General features: G+C 56.5%; 1 protein-coding gene across 3 annotated transcripts in view; it reads right to left on the minus strand.

The window, feature by feature from the left end:
• The window catches only part of Kcnh2 (potassium voltage-gated channel subfamily H member 2), a 35,129-nt gene extending 26,025 nt beyond the window's left edge, over positions 1-9,104 (minus strand). Inside the window, exons 1-2 of one of the 3 annotated variants that reach the window (XM_069997071.1) lie at positions 8,611-9,102; positions 5,630-5,860 (exon numbers count right to left, since the gene is read on the minus strand). In XM_069997071.1, coding sequence (XP_069853172.1) covers positions 5,630-5,860; positions 8,611-8,686 — 307 coding nt within the window. In that variant the 5' untranslated portion in view covers positions 8,687-9,102. Of the gene's footprint in view, positions 1-5,629; positions 5,861-6,374; positions 6,454-8,610 lie in introns of those variants that run through there. The other 2 variants (XM_069997073.1, XM_069997074.1) reach the window with 2 other exon arrangements.
• Positions 9,105-19,156: the final 10,052 nt, after the last annotated feature.

Raw genomic sequence — 19,156 nt, forward strand, 5'->3', positions numbered from 1 at the left:
GTCCACAGGGGGCAGGGCTCCCACTCCGGCCTCCACCAGTGGGGCACAACAGGGCAAGCCCCTTAGGCAAGAGTTCCCCTCCTGGAAAATGACAGAAGAATGGCCCTCAGGTCCTGAAGCAGTGTGCCCGCTGGCCATCAGGATGGGCGTGCCTGTGCGTGTGGGGCGGCTGCTGTCTCCCCCTGCTCTCTTCTGTCCTCTGAGTGAGGCCATGAGCCCCAGATGCTGCCCTGTACCCTAGACTGCCCCCCACATGCAGCAACCAGGCTGCAGGACTTCAGACTCTCTCTCAGAGGTCACCTTAGGCCACCTCCCACTAGTCCTACCTTCCACTAGCTCTGAAAGTCTCCCCAACTTCCATGACCCCTCCCAGCCTGATGCCTCTGACCCTAAGGCTCTTCACACTGTGACAGACTGAAGCCCAGGGACGGGAAGTGATTTGCCCAAGATCACACAGCACTGAGCCCAAAACTGTCCCCAAGTCACCTAAGTCCCTGGGCAGGGCTTCTACCATACAACACTGCTTTCCTCATTCCTTCCTTCCTTCCTTCATTCAGCAAACATGTAAAATGCTGAGCTCTGACTACACACTCAGTGTGTGGGCAGAAGAGAAGAAAACAGACAGGTTCCCTCTGCCTTGCCTGAATTTACAGCCCTCTGAGGAAAGATGGCATGACAAGATCGCCCAGCACTGGGCCAAGGGAGAGGCAGGGAGAGGGCAACCCCTGTCAAGCCCTTCTGCTACTAGGCCCGCAGACAATGGATGAACTAGGAAAGGCCAGCCCAGTGCCCAGCCCAGAGGTGCTAACGGTGGGCCAGCAGCTGCTGGAGGCCCCCAGGCTCAGCACCTGTTCCAGGTGTCCTTCCCAGCTCTTCTCTGGGCCCTGACTCTCCCCCAGCCCAGCCTCCCTACCTATCTAGGAAGAAGTTCCATCATACCCCTCACTCAACAAGGTCAAATACCACCTATGCTCCTGCCAGCACACGGCAAGGTGGCAAAGAGGAAAAGGGGTCATTCTCAGGGGACGCCTCCAAGGCTCCGGAGATGTTTACGTGCGAAAGGGCCTTTTTGGAGCCTCTCAAATCACTACACAAGGAGACAAGAGGCTCACCCCATCTCATACCTCTAAACCAACCCTCCTGCTACCCTCTGTCGCCCTCCCCAGAACCCAGGGCCATGGTCAACTCTGCTTCCTCCCAGACAGCTTTGGGCAAATATTTACATAGCTCCTCTCAGGGTCTGAGGGATAAATACAGGGAGAGACTCAACACGGAGGAGCCGCCTCCCAACACTGTCCAGGCCCAGGGTACAGTGAGGACAAACAGCACCCGCCAGCCAGGGGCTGCCTCCTAGCGGGAGGGGGGGCAAGGACCTGCACAAGAAGCCCCACCCCCACCCCCGGCAGACCAAGGCAGGAAAGTGGGGGTAGATGGCTGACTCAAAGCTGGCCCGGGACACCTCTAACGCCCCATGCCCACCCCGGGCAGCCCTGAGGGCATCCTCACCCCTGTCCTAGGCTATTCATGTCAAGCAGATATGCACCAACCTCTGAACCCTGTCTTCCTGGCCCCAAGGCTTCTCCTTAGGAGAAAAGCTTTCTTCTTACCCATTCAGACCAACCAGGACCTGGGGGGCAAAGGCCCCAGCAGCAGTGACAAGCAGGGTCTCTTGCTTAAAGGGACAGGGAGGAATAGGGAAGGTGAGGAAAGGTCCACAGAGACAGCGGGATGGCACAGATGGTACGGAGGAAGGAGGGAGCCCAGAGGCATATGGCTGACACCAGCAGGGCCCTCATGAGTACCTGGGGGGCCCAGTCTCAGTCAGATGCCAGCAGCCCAGTGCGGGGGGGGGGGGGGGCGGGGGGAGAGGCACAGCACACTGGGGAACAGGTCTGGCCCTCAAGTCCTTGCCCTTCCCCCAACTGCGGCATCAGCTGTTGGGGAGGGGGGGGCTCTGACCTTGTTGCCATGGCAACGGGCCTGCAGCTGGAGTGGAGAAGCTGATAGACTCTTCTCCAGAGACACCCCGATCCCCACCCACGCACAGGCTCCAGGGGACACAGGGACATGGAGATAGGTCCAGGACAGTCCGTGGGTATTGGGGAGATGGACAGAACCTATGAGACAGAGGCCCACCGAACACAGAGTAAGAGCAGAGAGGGAGAAAGGCAAGAGGAAGGAAGAGAACAGACAGAAAGAGGTAAAGACAAAGGGCCAGAGAGGGTCAGACAGGCTGGAGGCAAAGGCAGGGAGGCCCAAGTTGGAAGGCGGGGGAGTGTTCTATGCCAAGACTACACGTCACAGCAGGCAGGCAGAGCACGAAAGAGCACAGCAGTGGGGAGGCAACAGAGAGCTAGAACAAAGAGTAGAGAACAGAAGGGACAGAGAGCGGGACCTCTGAACCACACCCTGGCCGAGGCACTGTGGGGGCACAGGTGTGCATCCAGCCAGCACCTGCTGCTGGAGGGATCCCACCGGCCAACCCCGCACCGAGGGGCTCCTTCTCAATTCCCTTTAATCCTGGGTCTGACTGTCAGGGGCCAGTGAAGCCCCAGCACACTGTGTCTTCCTCCACCCACACTCCCCAATCTAGCCCCTCCACTTCCCAGCAGTACCAGCAACTAAATAATGGGGCTGTCTGGCTCCAGACCCTGAGACTGCACAGAGCTAGGCCAGAGGCACCGACACAGCCCAGCTGTCCTTGGTTGCTCCTGCCAGCAAAAGGCCCTGCCTCCCCCACAGCCACCCGCCTCCCCGGGGCTACAGCCAGGGACCCACTCCCCCAGGGCTGGCCTAGCCAGGCACCCCACAGGAAAGCCTGGACAGCCCAGCGCTGGTGGCTCACGCCCGTAATGCTAGCTACTCAGGAGGCTGAGATCTGAGAATCACAGTTCCAAGCCAGCCTGGGCAGGAAAGTCCATGACACTCTTATCTCCAATGAACCACCTGAAAACCGGAAGTGGTACTGTGGCTCAAGTGGTAGAGCGCTTGCCTTGAGCTGAAGAGCTGAGGGACAGTGCCAGGCCCAGAGTTCAAGCCCCACAACTGACAAAAAAGAAAAAAGAAAGGAAGAAAGAAAGTCTGGACAGAAACAGGAGAGGGCACTGGCATGCCTCCTCTTCCTCTCCCTCTGGCCCTTGCAGCACACACACACACACACAGCCCAGGTCAAGCCACAGGCTGACACCAAGGACATCTGCATAGCTCAGGAAGGGAAGGTTGAGGAAATTTGCCTACATTACCACAGGCCTTTGGAGCCAGGGTCAGAGGGGCCCCAGGTGGCGGAAGGCCAAGCTATGTGGCCAATGGGAGTGAGCTGATCCCCATGGAAACTTGGTGAGAGCACGGAAGGAGACAGGAGGCAGCACGCTGGCATAGGGCTTCTGGCTCGCTGCCCCATCTGGAGTAGTAACCCACTCCTCAGAGCTTGAACTTGGGAGGGAACCTGGGTTCTAGGCCCACCCTCTCTTGATGCCCCCCAGCTTCTCCATCTATAACCCCAGTGGGCTGAATTAAGTGACCTTCTAGATCACCAAGATTCTGGGAGAGCTGCTCGAAGAAGGGGTTCCCTGGCCATCCTCTCCCAAAGGAGTGGGCCTGAACCAAGAAGGAGGGCCCAGGGCTACGAAGGTAGCTCAGTGGTAGAGCGCTTGCCTTGCATGCATGAGGCCCTGGGTTCCATTCCTCAGCACCACATAGGTAGGGGAAAAAAAGCCGGAAGTGGCGCTGTGGCTCAAGTGGTAGAGCGCTAGCCTTTGAGCTGAAGAGCTGAGGGACAGCGCCCAGGCCCAGAGTTCAGGCCCAAGACTGGACCCAAAAAATAAAAATAAAAGGAGGAGGGCCCACTCACCTAGGAGGGTCCCATACATGCTACCACTGAAGGCAAGGGCACCTGCACCCTGTCTGCCAAAGCACCAGATCCACCAGCACAAGCACCATCCGCTGCAGGGCTAGAACAAGGTTTACAGAGGAAGGATCTGCTGTGGGCACTTTCTCAAAAGCTCAGCACAAGGCCAGGTATGGTGACACATGCTTATAAACCCAGCACTGGGGACACAAAGGCAGAAGCAGGAAGGTGGAAAGTTCAAAGCAAGCCTGAGCTACATGATAAGACTTTCTCAAAACAACCAAAAAACTTCAAACATCAACACTTTTCTCAGGTCCCAAGTAAGTACATTATCCCAGAAAGCCAACCAACTTGACCAGTGTTCTCTAATTTCCTTCATTATTTCTGAGCCGAGGACTTAGGTGCTCCTATTTGTTTTGTGATACTAGTGGTTTGGAAACTTTTAAAAATCTAATCTCACATGAAGTAACATGCAACATGAGACAGACCTAGAACACTCTGGTGTGATTTTCAAAATATGCCAGACAGCAAAACAGAAGGCTCTTGTCAGACAGACATGGACTTTATTCCCAGCCCGGGTGACTTTGAAAGCTTCCTTAATTTCTCTGAACTGCAATGTCCTTGTCCATAAAATGAAGGTTTAAAAGAAGGCCACTAATACCTCTCAGGGCTGTTGTGAACACTGCACTAGATACTAGTCACCCAGTGTCCAGCAGGCACTAACTATGCACTATTTCAGAGTATGCACCCAGCCTTGCCTGCCCCGAGATAGAACCCCAATTTGCTACAAGCAGACTCTCTCCCCTAAGGCCCCAGTGACCATGTCCCCCAAGTGCTGTCCTGTAACACCACAGCCTGCACACCTGCACACCTTGAGAAGCCCAACTATTACATGGCCCTCTCAGCCACCCTGAAGTATGCATGGCAGGGGGGCCTAGGACTCACTGTCTCTGCTTACCCCAGCAGGAAGTAGAGTTCACTCCCTGAGGACAGTAATCTGTCCTGTAGTCTGTTCCACATCCAAGAGCCCAGTTCTGAGGTCTCACAGGGGTACAGTAAATGCTAGTGGGACATGCCCTGGGCTGATAGCCCAGCCTGGGCTCTGGAGCCCCCTTCTCGGCCCTCTGGTGCCCACAGGCCCTAAGCCTGAGATCACTGACTTCCAGAGCAGAACCTATCCCGAAGGGGCAGGCATGGTGTGGGAGCTGGAGGCCGCAGGCTCTGTTTATTCACTCTCCGGAAGCCCAGAGCAGCTGGGCTGGGAGGCGGTGGCTGAGCAGAGACACCTGGTGCAGGAGCTGGTGGTGGCAGGGAGGCGGGTGCTCACCAGATGAAACAAAAGGACAAAGGGAACTGAAGTGGTGGGAAGAGGCACTCCAGCCCGCAGGTACAAATGGAAGAGCAAAGGGCCAAGAGAAGGCCAGCAGCTGTCCTCCTGGCCTCACCCTCTGCCTGAACCAACCACCTGGTTAGGGGTTACCCTAGGGGAGCTAGAGTCGAGGGGTCAGGCGGAGGTCAGCACCAACCTGACCTGTTACTTCCAACCACTTCCGCAGCTCGCAGAGCCTTCAAATGCAGCCCACCCAGCGCAGCCTGCTCGCACCTGCCTAAGCGGAGGGGGCCGCGCCTGGCAGCCCCCAGCCACCGGAAGGGCCATCCCCCCCCAGCCTAGGCGGCCCCGCCCCTCCGCGGCCCCGCCCCTCCGCGGCCCCGCCCCTCCGCGGCCCCGCCCCTCCGCGGCCCCGCCCCTCCGCGGCCCCGCCCCTCCGCGGCCCCGCCTACCATCTTTCCGGTAGAAGGCGATCTCCACTTTGCGCTCCTCGGCGCCCAGGAGGGCCTGCGCGATTTGCGCGGCGGCGCGGCGCTGCGTGCGCGGCCCGTGCAGGAAGTCGCAGGTGCAGGGCCGCTGCATCACCTCGGCCCGCGAGTAGCCGCACAGCTCGCAGAAGCCGTCGTTGCAGTAGATGACGGCGCAGTTCTCCACCCGAGCGTTCGCGATGATGAACTTGCGGCCTGGGAGGGGGAGGGGAGGCGGGGAAGAGCGAGCACGTGAGCGGGGACCCCCAGGCTCGGGGACTCCCAGACCTTCCCACGTCCTGTCGTCACACACTTTCTGCAGCAAGGGATCAAAAGTGGGGCCTGGGCTCCCCGGCCGGGACGAACGCGGCTGTGCCCCGACACAGGTGCCTGGACCGGGCCGGGCCTGGACCGGGCAGGGCCTGGCGGCACGCCCCCGCCCGCGAGCTGGCTGCGTGGCTTCCCCCGGGCAGGGCGCCAGCGGCCCGCCGCCCCCTCCCTCCGCGCCCGGGGCCCGAGGCCAGCATGGGCGGGTGTCAGCAACGCGTGTCAGCGGCCGCGGCGGAGGGATAAACACTGGGCCTGGAAAGGGAGCCTGGGAAGGGCCAGAGATGGCGGCCAGCCTTCCCTTTGCGTGGCTCCTCTGGCTTATCTCTCTTGATGCCTGCTCGCTGGGCACTTCCTAGAAAACCATTCCCCCAGGTACGTGCAGGCCCGGTTGGGTCAGTACCTGCTAAAGCTTCCACGCCCCATCCACTGGCAGCCAGGGGCTGGGACGGGTACGCCCGGAGGATGAGAGGTAACGGCCAGGCACCTATTATTACACTTTATCTCTGGATGTTGAGCACCAGGGGAGGTCGATGTCATCCTCTTGTTAGAGAGGAAGAAACAGGCCCAAGGGAGTTCAGCAATGTGGCCGTGTCTTGTAGCTCAAAAACAGCAGCGCTAGCTTTTGAACGTTGTCTTGCAGGAAGCAGAGGAATAACCCGGCTTACCAGCCAAAGCCCAAGGTCACGGGGAGCAAGGAAAATGATCTGTGGCACCCAACCTTGGAAACCCCTAGGACTCAGGGATGGGCCTGAGACACTGGTCCATTTGCAAGAACACATATGCAGGAGTGTGGACCTTCTCCAGGGGTGTGCGGCCTCCTCCACGGCCCCATCAGGCAGGGAAGACCCCAATGGACCCCATTCAGCTACACTCACCCCATGCCTGCCCCAAGATCCAGGCCAGTAGGTGAGCAGCAGGCCAGCCTCAGCTGGTGCTCCAGGGATAAGAGCTTTCTAGAAACAGAAGTTCCAGCCACTTTAGCCTTGAAAACCGGAGCTTTGGAGAAGTTGTTGGACTGACTCTCTCCTCCCCTCCCCAGCTGGCACTGCTCTGAGGCTGTACAACCAGCAGAGCAAGGCCCAAGCGGCCACAGCAGGCACCCCTTGAGACGGGCAGCCATCAGACATCTCTGTCCTCCTCCTGTCTTCCTCTATCATTCTTCCTCCTGGCTTCAAAGAAGTTAACCTTTTGGAGTTGGGTCATCTTTACGTCTGTTCTTAAAGGTCCCCGCAAAAAGAAACTTGCTCCAGACAGGCATCAACCCCAGGTCTGGGCTGGGGTTGCAAAGGCCCTTGAATTCTGACTCATCTCCACCTCAGCCCAAGACAGTTCAGATCACTGGCCACCCATGGGAGAAAAGCCACCCCTTGTCCTACTTCTAGGCCTGGGAGAGAAGAGCACATTTCTTCGAAGGCAAGGCCCACTCCACCCCTCCTTACTAAGATCCTGGAATACCAGGACAAAAGGGACTTAGAAAGCCCTTGTGCACTTTCTCCTCCTCCTCCTCCTCCTCCTCCACAGAGGGGGAAACTTAGGCTCAGAGATGAGTCACTCAAGGTCACAGAGCAGTCAGTAGCAAAGGTGGGGCCAGAAGCCAAGCCTCCCCAATCCCCTCCTAGGTCTTTCCCAGGTACTTCCAGAGCCTACTCAGCCACCTCAACTTGTGGGAAGGAAAGCCCAGGACCGGCTCCCAGCTCCCAGTATCACAGTCTCCACCCTGTCTAATCATCCCGTTCCGGGGCCAGAGACAATGTTGACCCCTCCCCCCACCACAGCAGAGCACACGTTGTCCTGTGTGCACCAGGTCATGGGCAAGGAATGTCACCCTCTCCCTGGGCCCTTGGCAGTTGCGCCTACTGTGGCACATACAGCCTTGGGGAAGAGGCACATGAATGCCCAGAACATTCACCTAGCTTGGGACACTTCTAGAAGCCACTGCTGCCAGACTGTCATTAGGGGTGCTGTAAGGTTCCTCTAAGGAGGTTTGAGGAGAGTGCCCAGGACCATCAAATCCACAATGCGGGACACCACAGCCAGCCCCGAAGCCTCAAAGTCAGCTTGGGCCTGAGGACACCCTCTCAGCACAGGACCCACAATCAGGAGCCCTGTCAAAGACACCTCCCCCTGCCCACACAGGATCAAATTCATGACCCCAGGACCCGGGTCACTTTCCTACACTCGAGGCACAGAGCCTTCCGTCTCTCACGACACAGTCCAGATGGTGACTCTATACTTTCAGGGCATTTACATTCTCCTGTCCTTGTGTGTGTGCGCACACACACACACACACACACAGTCGTTTAAACTTCAAGCACTCAGAGTTGGGGACACCTGCAGACTCCCATCCTACCTCCCTTCCCGGCACACTCGGGGTGTCGCACAAACTCTGCATCCCAAAAGTCGGAGCTGAGCCCCCGAAGCCCCAACACCACGCATCTGGGTCCCGCGGGCAACCGAGCCTCGCCCCCCGCCCGCCTCCCGCCCCCGGCCTCGGGCCGGAGCCGCCGGGCCCCGCAGCCCCCCACCGGCCGGCGCCGGGCGCTGCGCACGGCCCGGGCACGCCCCTCCAGACACACTCCCGGCAAAGCCCGACCCGCCCCCCGACCCCCGCCCCGCGCCGCCCCTCCCCCACTCACTCTGGCCCTCAAACTTGCGGATGATGGTGTCCAGGAAGGTGTTCTGCGGCGCGACGTGGCCCCTCCGCACCGGCATCCTGAGCCCATGGGCGGGCCGGACTGGCCCCCACCCCGGCCCGGCCCGGCCCGGCTCTAGGCTTCGGGTGGCCTGGCCGGGCCGTGGTCCCCGCACCCCGCGGCCAAGCTGAGCCCGGGCGCGGCCGGGACTGGACTGCGGGGCCCGGGGCTTGCCCGCTCCGCGCCCCGCCCCCTCCCCTCGGCTCGCCGGCTCCGGACCGCGGCCCGGGCCTGGAGCTGCCGGAGCTCGAGGCGCCCGGCCACCCGCACACCTGTCCGCGGGTCCCCCGCGGAGCCACGGGCCCCGTTCCGCCGCGTCTCCGCGCTGCGCTCCGCCCGCCCCAGCGCCCGACTCCCGGCTCTCGCCCGCCCGCTCGCCGCCGCCGCGCCGACAGCCGCTCCGGCGCCCGCGGCTCGGGCAGCGCCTGCGGCTCGGCCCGGCCGCGGAAGGGTTAATGCGGCGCGCGCCCCTCGGGCTCCGGCCCCCGCCTCCCGGCCCCCTCCCGCCCGCCCGCCCGCCGCGCGCCCGCCGCCCCGCCCTCCCCCCCCACCCGAGCGCCCGCCCTTCCCATTGGCTGAGCCGCCCGAGCGCTCCCCCAACCCCAGCCCCCGGCTCCGCGGCGGAGCCCCCGGGACTCGCGCGTCCGGGAGGGGGAAGGGACCTCGGCTGGGGGAGCCGCGAGGACAGGTGCGGCTGCCGGCCCGGGGGGCGGCGCGGAGGCCGGGTCGGGGGGGACCGAGAACCCCGGCCGGGGGGCGGAGGGTCCGGTCCCTGGTGCCCGGCTTCCCCACGGCGCCCCGGAGCACCCGGGCGCCCTCAGCGCACACTCTGAACCTGCGGTGGGAGGCCGGGGCGAGGCCTGGGCCCCGGAAGACCTGCCAGGCCCGGCGCAGGCCCGGCCCTGGGAAGGGCAGGACCATGTGGAGGCCCCAGGCCAGCCGATGTCTGAGAGAGGCGTGGGGGAGCCCTCGAGGGCACACCCCCGTCTCACACTCGCAGCCCTCTCTGGTTATTCACGCCCGTGGATGCGAGGCACGCCTAGAGACACGTCCGAACAAGAGTTGCGGCCTCCTAGCTGCGGGGTCAGGGAGAGGCCCCTGAGCTCCAGGTTTCCACCCGGGGGATCCCGGCGTGCGAGCCGCCTGCCACCCTCCCTCCTGCAGGCCCAACGGACGGGCTTGGGGCCCAGCGGCGGCCCGGCCCCTCGGTAAACCCTGGCCTAGCCGCAGGCCCCTCCCCCCGCCAGCTGGCTCGCTCCAGCTGCAGCTCCCTTATTTAGGCAAGGAGGTCTGAGGATGCTCAAGGACAGGCAGAGTGTCTGCCCGCCGCCTGCCCATCGCCGGCCGACCGCCTGCCCGGGTCTGAGTGAGGGTCTTCGGGTCTGAACAGCCCAGGCAGGGCCTGGCTTAGGCAGGCCAGGGAGGGTGGCGGGTGGCGAGTGCTGACAGCTGAGCAGGCCGGCGAGAGGGGAGGAGTCGGCAGCTGGGCCCGCTGCAGGTCCCCTCCCCAGCCAGCAGCCCGGATCAGAGGCCTGTCTGGATGGATGGGGCCATGTGGGGGCTCCTGAGGCCTTGCAGCTGCCTCTGTCCTTGGGAGCAAGGGGGGCTGGGTCTTGTCACCAGGGAGAACCAACGTGGGAATCTAGGGGGAGGGGAGGAACAAAGGACAAAAGAGGAAAGCAGTCTGGCAAGGAGGGAGGCGAAGCACTGGGAGACCACCCTCCCCAGGCTCTCCCTTCCCACCCAGGAGCAAAGAGATGCAGACATTAGGGCCAAATAGGGCCACCGGCCAGCAGATGACACTCTTTTTTATTTGCTGGTGGGTGGGCAGTGAGTCAGGGAGGCTGCCGGTGGGAGAGAAGGAGGTGGCTCCACCAGCTGATGCTAAAAAAGTCCAGAGGCTCCCGCCTGCACAGTCATCGCCCAGGCCCTCTCCACCTTCCACAGACTCGAGATGCCCAGGGCCTTCCAGGCACTGGCTCCCCCCACCCCTTGTGACCCGGCATCAGGGACCTCAGTACTTCCGAGTTCATGACTGGCACAGCCCCCGCCCTGGGCCTCGGCCACGGCCACCCCACACCGCAGGGCTTGCTTGCCGCTGTGTGAGTGGACAGTCCTCCCTTCGGGTGAGGATCTGAGAGAAAAGAAAGGCTAAAATGCCCATAGAGCGAAAGAGAATGGGAAAGGACATGTGTCGGTTCTTCCCAGACCGAGAAGGTAGGAATCTTGAACCCACAGGGAAGGGCTTTACATCCGGCCTGGCCAGCTGCCCCCAGCATAGGAAGCCACATGCCTAGAGCAGGTGTCTTCTCAGCCCAGAGGGAAGACCCAGGAGTTGAGGAACCCTTCCCCTCCCAATAAGACCAGGCAGCAGAGTAACTCTCTGAGAGAGAGAGAGAGAGAGAGAGAGAGAGAGAGAGAGAGAGAGAGAGAGAGAGAGAGAGCTGGAAGTCTGTCTCTCTGTCTCTGTCTCTGATCTCAAATGGAGATTTCTGACTTCTTTAGAAGCTCAGAGGAGAGCCTAAAGGCAGTCCCACCATCCGCCCCCACAGCCACGGACTGAAACAAGTTCCACTGTGATGTGAAACGGACACGCTTCCCCCAAGGCATCCTCCCTGGGCTCTAAGCACAAGCTGGTAGATGAGGAAGCTTTACCATTACCGAGTACCAACCTCCATTACCTAGCCCCAGATCCAAGGACAGAAAAGTGCCCAAACCCATGCCAAGGGCTTCTAGAATCGTCCCACCCCCACGGCAGGTCCCAAGAGCCTTTGTCAGGAATCATTCCTGGGAAGAGCTCTCCCTCACCCTGCCTGTGACTGAGGGAAGGGAGAGGCTGTATTTACAGTGAGACATATAGGCTCCTCCCAGCTCCTTGAAAGAGACGATTTAGGGAGAAGAGTCTGCAGCAAACATCCTGCTCACCCCACTCTCTGCTCCTGTTCAGTCTGAGGGAGTCGAGCCAGGACTTCCTGGGAGGAAAGAAGTAATTGAAGCCTACCTCTGCTGCTAGGGCCCCCAAGGATCAGACCAGGCCAGACACAGCAAAAAATCAGGCTCAGGAGAGCAAGTCACACTCACAAGGGACTAGAAAGCAGTTCCAAGCAGACAGGCACAGAGAGACAGCTTCGGGAGCAATGCTCCTTGGAAGCCCCAAGGGAGGAAGGGCATCATAGTGGAAGCTCAGACTGCAAGGGAGACTGGGGACAGGCTTGGAAGGGGGGCTCTGTTCTGTGCCATCGGGTTTCAAAGTGAGATGTTTTCAGATATGAACTAGAGTTGGAGGAGAAGAGAAGCCGGAAGCAGGTGCTAAGGACTCACTGAGAGCAAGACAGAGAAAGAGAGATGGGGCGACTAAAGGACCCAGCTCAACCCCATAGCCAAAAGTCAGTTTCCTTCATTCACTGGCTCCATGTGTAGTCCTCCAGCCAACTCCCGCCCATACCAAGGTCTTTTCCCTCTCCCCCATTGATGGGACATGCTTCTGGCTTGTGATGTCAGAAGTCAGCAAGGTACTAGAGATTGACATTGAGGACACCTAGCTTCTGATTCCAGTTCTGCTACTTGTCATGTCAACAAATGTTTCTTGGGGACCTTGTGGGGGGGTGCTGGTGCCAAATGCTGTGGGGTACAGGAGGGATAAGCCAGACTCCCTCCTCCGGGGATTCACAGTCTAGTGAGATTTGAGACAGGCGGTAGGCAGACAAGAACTATGCAGTCAACTGGGGGAGTCTGGAAGGGCTGGGGGAGGGGCAGCGACTTCAGCAGAAGATTGAAGGCCGGCAGAAGCATTCCACGGACGGCATGAGTGAATGGAGGCCAGGGGTATGGACAAAACAGGTGCGGTGAAGTGGAGCCGTAGGTTGGCAGAATTGGCAGAGGGCTGAGGGCTGGGAATTTTTGTCTACAGACAAAAATTTTGTCTACAGACACCCTGCAGCAGGAATGCTTTGTCCACGAATGTAGAAATTGCATTTGCCTTTGTCCAGACAGGCCTAGGGTAGGTGTCCAATAATTATCTTTTGGTGAATTAATAAAACTAAGGATGTAATTTAGTTAACTACTGCTGCCTAAGAGCCTTCCCCAAACCCAGTCTTAAATCAGTGACAGGGCTTATTTTGCTCATGGACCCGCCATTGGGGCAGGTTCAGCCGGGACCACTTGTCTCTGCCTATCTCCAGGTTCAGGACTGGAAAGCTCATTCCTCATGCTTGATGGTTAATGCTAGCTGTCCCTGGGACCTCGGCTCAGACCACGGTTAGACATCCACATTGAAGCCATTTGGGCATGGTTGCTTAGCTGCTGAGTTTCAAAGACAAATGTCTCGTGACAAGACCAGGCAACATCTGAAGGACCATCAGTAATTTATCCTTGAAATGTCACACAAAAGAATTTCTGCGGGGCTGGGAAGGTGGCTCAGTGGTAAAGTGCTTGCCTTGCATGCCTGAGGCCGTGGGTTCGATTCCTCAGCACCACATAAGAAAAAAGCCGGAAGTGGCCTGTGGCTCAAGTGGTAGAGCGCTAGCCTTAAGCTGAAGAGCTGAGGGACAGCACCCAGGCCCAGAGTTCAAGCCCCATGACCGGACCTTCCCCCAAAAAAAGAACTTCTGCCATAGTCGTGTCCCATTAGGTATGGAGACAAGACATAGACCCCATCTCTCAATGGAGGAATATCATGTTGTATAGGGGGAAAGCATTGCAAGGCGAACAATATCATGGTCCTTCTTTTGTATTTATTTTAGACTAAAACTAAATGGAAAGGAAGACGATTAAGGACATGGGAGACGGCCTTGATCAGTCCCCCACAGACCCATTGTGTCACCCCTGCAGGGTCTACTGGCAATAGGCAAACTATGAGTTGATCTCAGCTTTTAAGAAATTCATCTAACTGAGGAAAGAAGACAGGCAGGAATGTCATGAAAACCTTCTGGTGCTACTGATGCTATGTGGAGGGAAGCTCACTGGGGTAGCTTCAAAGGACTGGAAAAAAAAAATAAGAAACAAGCCAGGCTTTTAGCCATCCTGTTAGGGAGACGCCCTGGAGGTGATCTCAAGTTCTCTTGGCAGCTTTGTCCTCCTAGCCTGGCTGGAACTTTGTCTCTGTCCAAGGTGCTGAAAGCGCTAGATGCCAGGCTGGGCAGGAAAGCAGGAAAGGCAACGCAGGTGACCAAGAAAGAGGCCCTCTTCAGGATATAGTGAACTATACAGCCACCCCTAAGCCATGAAAATGCTTCTGGAACTGGACAGTAGCCCCGAAAGCAGCAACCAGCAGGACCGCTGATGATGAGAAGCCCAGACCTCCTGTGCCTTCTTCCCTCATCCTCCCTGCTGGTCAGGAAACAATGCGATCTCACCTCTGAGATTTTCATCTGAAGTTACCCGGGTTTCTGTTGCTTTGTGAGGTATTAGACCTGGACATAAACACTTTGCTATTTCAGCTGATAAAATAGAGATGCTACAGAATGGCAAAGACTTCTCCAAGAGATTATGCCACATGTTAGAAATGAAACTGGACAAGAAATCAGTCTCTTAGGTCCTTAGTCAAGTGATTTTGCCATCATACCCTTCCAGGTTGTGACTTGTATATCACATATAGCAAGAGCTAAAGAAGTAAGTACTTCAAGGAATGTGTGTGTGTGTGTGTGTGTGTGTGAGAGAGAGAGAGAGAGAGAGAGAGAGAGAGAGAGAGAGAGAGAGAGAGAGAGAGAGAGAGAGAGAAATACCCAGAACATTCTATATACAGAGATGGCTGTGTCAGCAGACTTATGCTCAAATCAAGCAAGCTTGGCCCAGCTTAATGAGAGTGGGGAGTGAGAGTGGAAATGCTAACCTAACACTAGCTCCAGGGCCCAGAGGGAGCTGTCCCTCCCTATGGATCACTAAGCAGCCAATAACAAGAATCAAAGAAGAGAATTCAAGTCCAACCTGATCTCTCCTGCCCCATTATCTCGCCCACATACACATAGACAATTATCCAGCACTTTGTATGTGCCCCCAAACTATTCAGGAACCTAGGAAAACAAGTTCTACAATCCAGCCTCTGGCCTTACAGAGTTTGCAGTGAGTTGGAAAGAATATTATGGGAACCAAGTACAAACCATAGCAGCTGACAAGAGAAGGCACATGGTCCTGCAGCCCTAGCTCAGGAAGTAGTTCTGGGAAGCGGGGGTGTAGCTCAAGTGGTAGAGTGCCAGCCTTGAGTGAAAAGGCCAAGGAAGAATTCAACCTGAATTCAAGGACCTGAATTCAACCCCTAGTACTAGCACCAGTGAGAGAGAGAGAGAGAGAGAGAGAGAGAGAGAGAGAGAGAGAGAGAGAGAGAGAGAGAGAGAACTGTCATCACCCAGCACCACTTGCTCATACCTGTAATCCTAGCTACTCAAGAGGCTGAGAGCTGAAGATTACTGTTTGAAATCTACTCAGGCAGATAAATCTGAAAGACTCTTATCTCAATTAACCAGAAAAAAGACAGAAGTAGAGTTATGGCCCAAGAGGTATAGCACCAGCCTTGAGTAAAGAGGCTAAGAAAGAATGTGAGGCTTTCAGTTCAAGTCCCAGTACTGTCTGTCTCTCTGTCTCTGTTTCTCTCTGTCTCTGTTTCTCTCTGTCTCTGTTTCTCTCTGTCTCTCTGTCTCTGTCTCTCTCTCACACACATACACACACACACGCACGCGCGCACACACACACACACACACACACACACACACACACACACACACACACACACACACACACACACAAGTAAATGCTTCCTGTAAATGCCTGACTTCAGATGGGAGCAGACTTCAGACACAGACAAAAGGCTGTACAAGGAAGGAGAGTTTAGGGGGAAATTCAGCTGAGCTGAGAACTGAGACAGACCTCATCTCAACCCTCTAGAAACCACCCGTGCAGCACCAGGTCCTATGGGAAGAGTTGGTGGGCATGGGAGGTGGCAGCAGAGCTGAGCACAGTGTGGGGTTCATAAGGTCCAGGAAGGACTCCTTTCTGGGCTCATAATAGCAGAACCCATTTTACATGCAGACTCTTCTAGGAACTGGGGCCCGCCATCCCTCGAAGAGCCTGGGCTGGAGTTTAGGAAAGCAGGCCCCTGTGGGAGTCAGGGTTTTATAATCTACTTGGGAGGGCAGGAAAAAAACAAACACCGTAGCTCTTCCTTCCCTGATACCATGAGGTGGCAGTTTTGGTCCAGTACACCCTCACCACCATGAAGTGCTGCCTGGCCACGGACCCAGAACACAGAAGCCAACCATTAGAGGCTGGAACCTCTAAAACCAGGAGCCCAAACTAATTTTTCCTCTTAAAAATATTAGGTAGGCTCCATAATGACCAAAGACATGTCAGTGCAGGATCAATGTTTCTGTACGGTGGCTTACGCCTGTCATCCTAGCTACTCAGGAGGCTGAGATCTGAGGATCAGGTTCAAAGCCAGCCTGGGCAGGAATGTCCGTGAGACTCTTATCTCCAATAAACCGCCAGAAAACCAGAAGTGGCGCTGTGGCTCAAAGTGGTAAAGTGCTCACCTTGAGCTGAAGAGATGAGGGACAGTGCCCAAGCCCAGAGTTTAAGCCCCATAACCGACCAAAAAAAAAAATTCTGTATCGATCTCTACATATAGAAGGGGCTTTTAAAGGCTGCTATGGGTGTGGAGAGAGGCTCTGCCCCTCCCCACACACCTGGGGTCCCTGAAAGGAGACTCCGCCCAGCAGATCACTATGGTCAGTTGCTACAGAATTTCCATGCTGGCCACACTAGAAGCTCAAAGTCCCGGTTCCCAAGAGACCTAGCACCACAGCAACCACACCAAGAAACTGGGCCAGGCTGAGGGACTGAAGGAGAGGAAAAGGGAAAGGGGGCAGGGCCTAGCAGGCATCCCTGACCGCCATCTCTCAAGTCTAGAGTAACCTTATAGTCTTGAACTGGCAGACAGACAGTCTTGCACGGTGTTCTGTGTAGGTCCTGATGGTTATTATTCAGTATAGCTTAGTTTTACCCTTAAAATACCTCATTTTTCACTCTGAATCCAAGGAATGAAGAGTAATTTAGGTCCTATGCATGCTAAAACAGTTATAGCTGCACCATCAGTGTTCTTGGCCCAAATAAGCTTTGGAGGCACACGAACTAGATGAGGAGGCAGGTCAGTAAAGTCTCAGGACATACTGCTCATGCACACAAGTGTTTTCACACATCCAGACACATTACACACCCACATGCACACTCATTCACATGCAACTACACACTCACACACACATATATTGCTACAGACTGAATATATTTGAGTCCTCCACAAATTCATACGTATTAAAAGATGGGTTCTTACTGGGCATTGGTAGCTCATGCCTGTAATCTTTACTATTCAGGAGGCTGAGATGTGAGATCAGAGTTTGAAGCCAGCTCAGGCAGGAAAGACCATGAGATTCATATCTCCAATTAACTACAAAACAAACAAAAAAGCCAGAAGTTGAGCGGTGGCTCAAGTGGTAGAGCGCTAGCCTTGAGCATAAAAGCTCAGGGAAAGCACACAGGCCCTGAGTTCAAGCCCTAGGACCTACACCAAAAAAGAAAAAAATGAGATCTCTGGGAGGTGATTGGGCTGTGAGGGTAAAGCCTCATTAGTGCCCTTACAGAGTGGACCCCAGGAGCCCACACCTTGGTTACCACTGACAAAACAAAGTCTGGAAGTTTCCAGAAACCTCTGGATCACAAGACTCTCCTAGCAGTCTGAGGGCTAGGAGATGAACAGAGCTGTAGGACAGGATGGATTTAATCAGGCTTGTCACCCAGCCTTGCCTTAGGGAGCCTTCCTGTGGAATGGGGTAGATCTCCAGGTCCCCCCTTCCATCTCACCCACCTGCAGGAACCACCTCCTCCCACAGGAGCCACAGCACCCGGTGCTCACGCTGGATACAGGTCCCTGTGCCTTGCCATCCACCAGGCTGCGTGCTCTCTGGAGGGAGGAGAGAAGGACTTGCCCAGGGGAAGGGGCCCCTGCTCCTCTGGGGTTGAGCCACTCTGTCAGCATCAGGAGCCTCAGGCTTGTACAAACCAGCCACTAAATGGTCCCAGAGGGCTAGTGTGGTCCCACCAATCCAATCAGTTGCACACATGACTGGTTCCTAGGTGTGACCACTGTCTAGTGTCAGATCTCAGGACTTTACATGGATCACTACTCCTCTTCAGCTCTTTGCTGCCCCCATGTGGTTAAAGCAAGAAGGGTAGCGGCTACTAGAGGGCGCTCAAGGCTAACAGCAAAGCCTTTTCAGACCGGAAGTCCCTTTCCTGCCCTCATCATCCCGGGCCCCTTCCCCAAAGCCCTCCTCAACTCACAGCTCAGTTTTCCAAGCTGGAAACCTAAACAGACTTCTCTTGACACAAGCATGACTTACATCCTGAGTCGGAGGGAGGCCTGAGTCAGGCCTCCTCCCTCCTCCCTCCCTCCCTCCTATCCCCTTGGCTCCCCACCCAACCCTTGCCAACAGGCAGGAAGGAAGCTGCTCATAGTAGGGAGGGTGAGGCACTTCCAGCTCACACCGAACAACCCCGGGGCTGGGCTAGAAAGCGCCAGGGCCTCCTGCTTCACCAGCCATCCTCCACATCCTCTGGAGCCCTACACTCACCCTGGGCTCAAGGTCTTTCCTTGTGACCATAGGCACCCCAAGGTCAGGGTGTGCCCCCCTCCCAGCCCTGAAGAGCATGCCAATGGTATGAGAGAAGGCTGAAGCAAGATTTGTCATCTTCTCAGAGATCAGAGGAGCATACGGGGCATTGGGAGGTTGGTCTTCCCCAGGGAAGAGCCACCCCACCACCCACAGAAGTCCAGTGAGAGTTGGCCTGGGCCAACCTTTCCAGTGACAGAAGTCTCACCACTGTCAAGGGTAGAAGGGCTGGGTTCCCCAGGCAGCCCTGTCCATCTTGTCACCCCACGATTCAAATTTAAATTCTTTCCTTTCAATAGAATTACAGTCTGAAAGCCTTGGAAACTTGGTTGGTCATTTTTCTTTTCCAGAAAGGACTCTTTAAAATGTACATTCTAAACAGGAACCAGGATACAAGGACACATGCACCTCCATGTTTATTGCAGCACTGTTCACAATAGCCAGGATATGGAAACAACCCAGATGCCCCACCACAGATGAATGGATCCAAAAATTGTGGTATCTATACACAATGGAATATTATGCAGCCATTAGAAAGGACAAAATAATGGCATTTGCAGGGAAATGGATAGAACTAGAAGAAATCATGTTGGGTGAGGTAAGCCAAGAACAAAGAGACAAACGGCACATGGTCTCCCTAAGTGGATGTTAAATCCAAAACATAAGGAGATACGACAAAGTTAACAAGACCTAAGAAACAAAGGACCTCCACTCATTTGGTGAATCATTACTAAATGACCCCATGCTGCTGACCACATATATGGTATATATGTGCACACCAGAGGGAAACTAGGAAGAGGACACAGAACTAGAGGGAATCAGGGGAAAACATA

The sequence above is a fragment of the Dipodomys merriami genome, unplaced genomic scaffold, assembly GCF_024711535.1.
Source record: "Dipodomys merriami isolate MVZ:Mamm:240054 unplaced genomic scaffold, mDipMer1.0.p SCAF_5, whole genome shotgun sequence".
NCBI classification, from domain to species: domain Eukaryota; kingdom Metazoa; phylum Chordata; class Mammalia; order Rodentia; family Heteromyidae; genus Dipodomys; species Dipodomys merriami.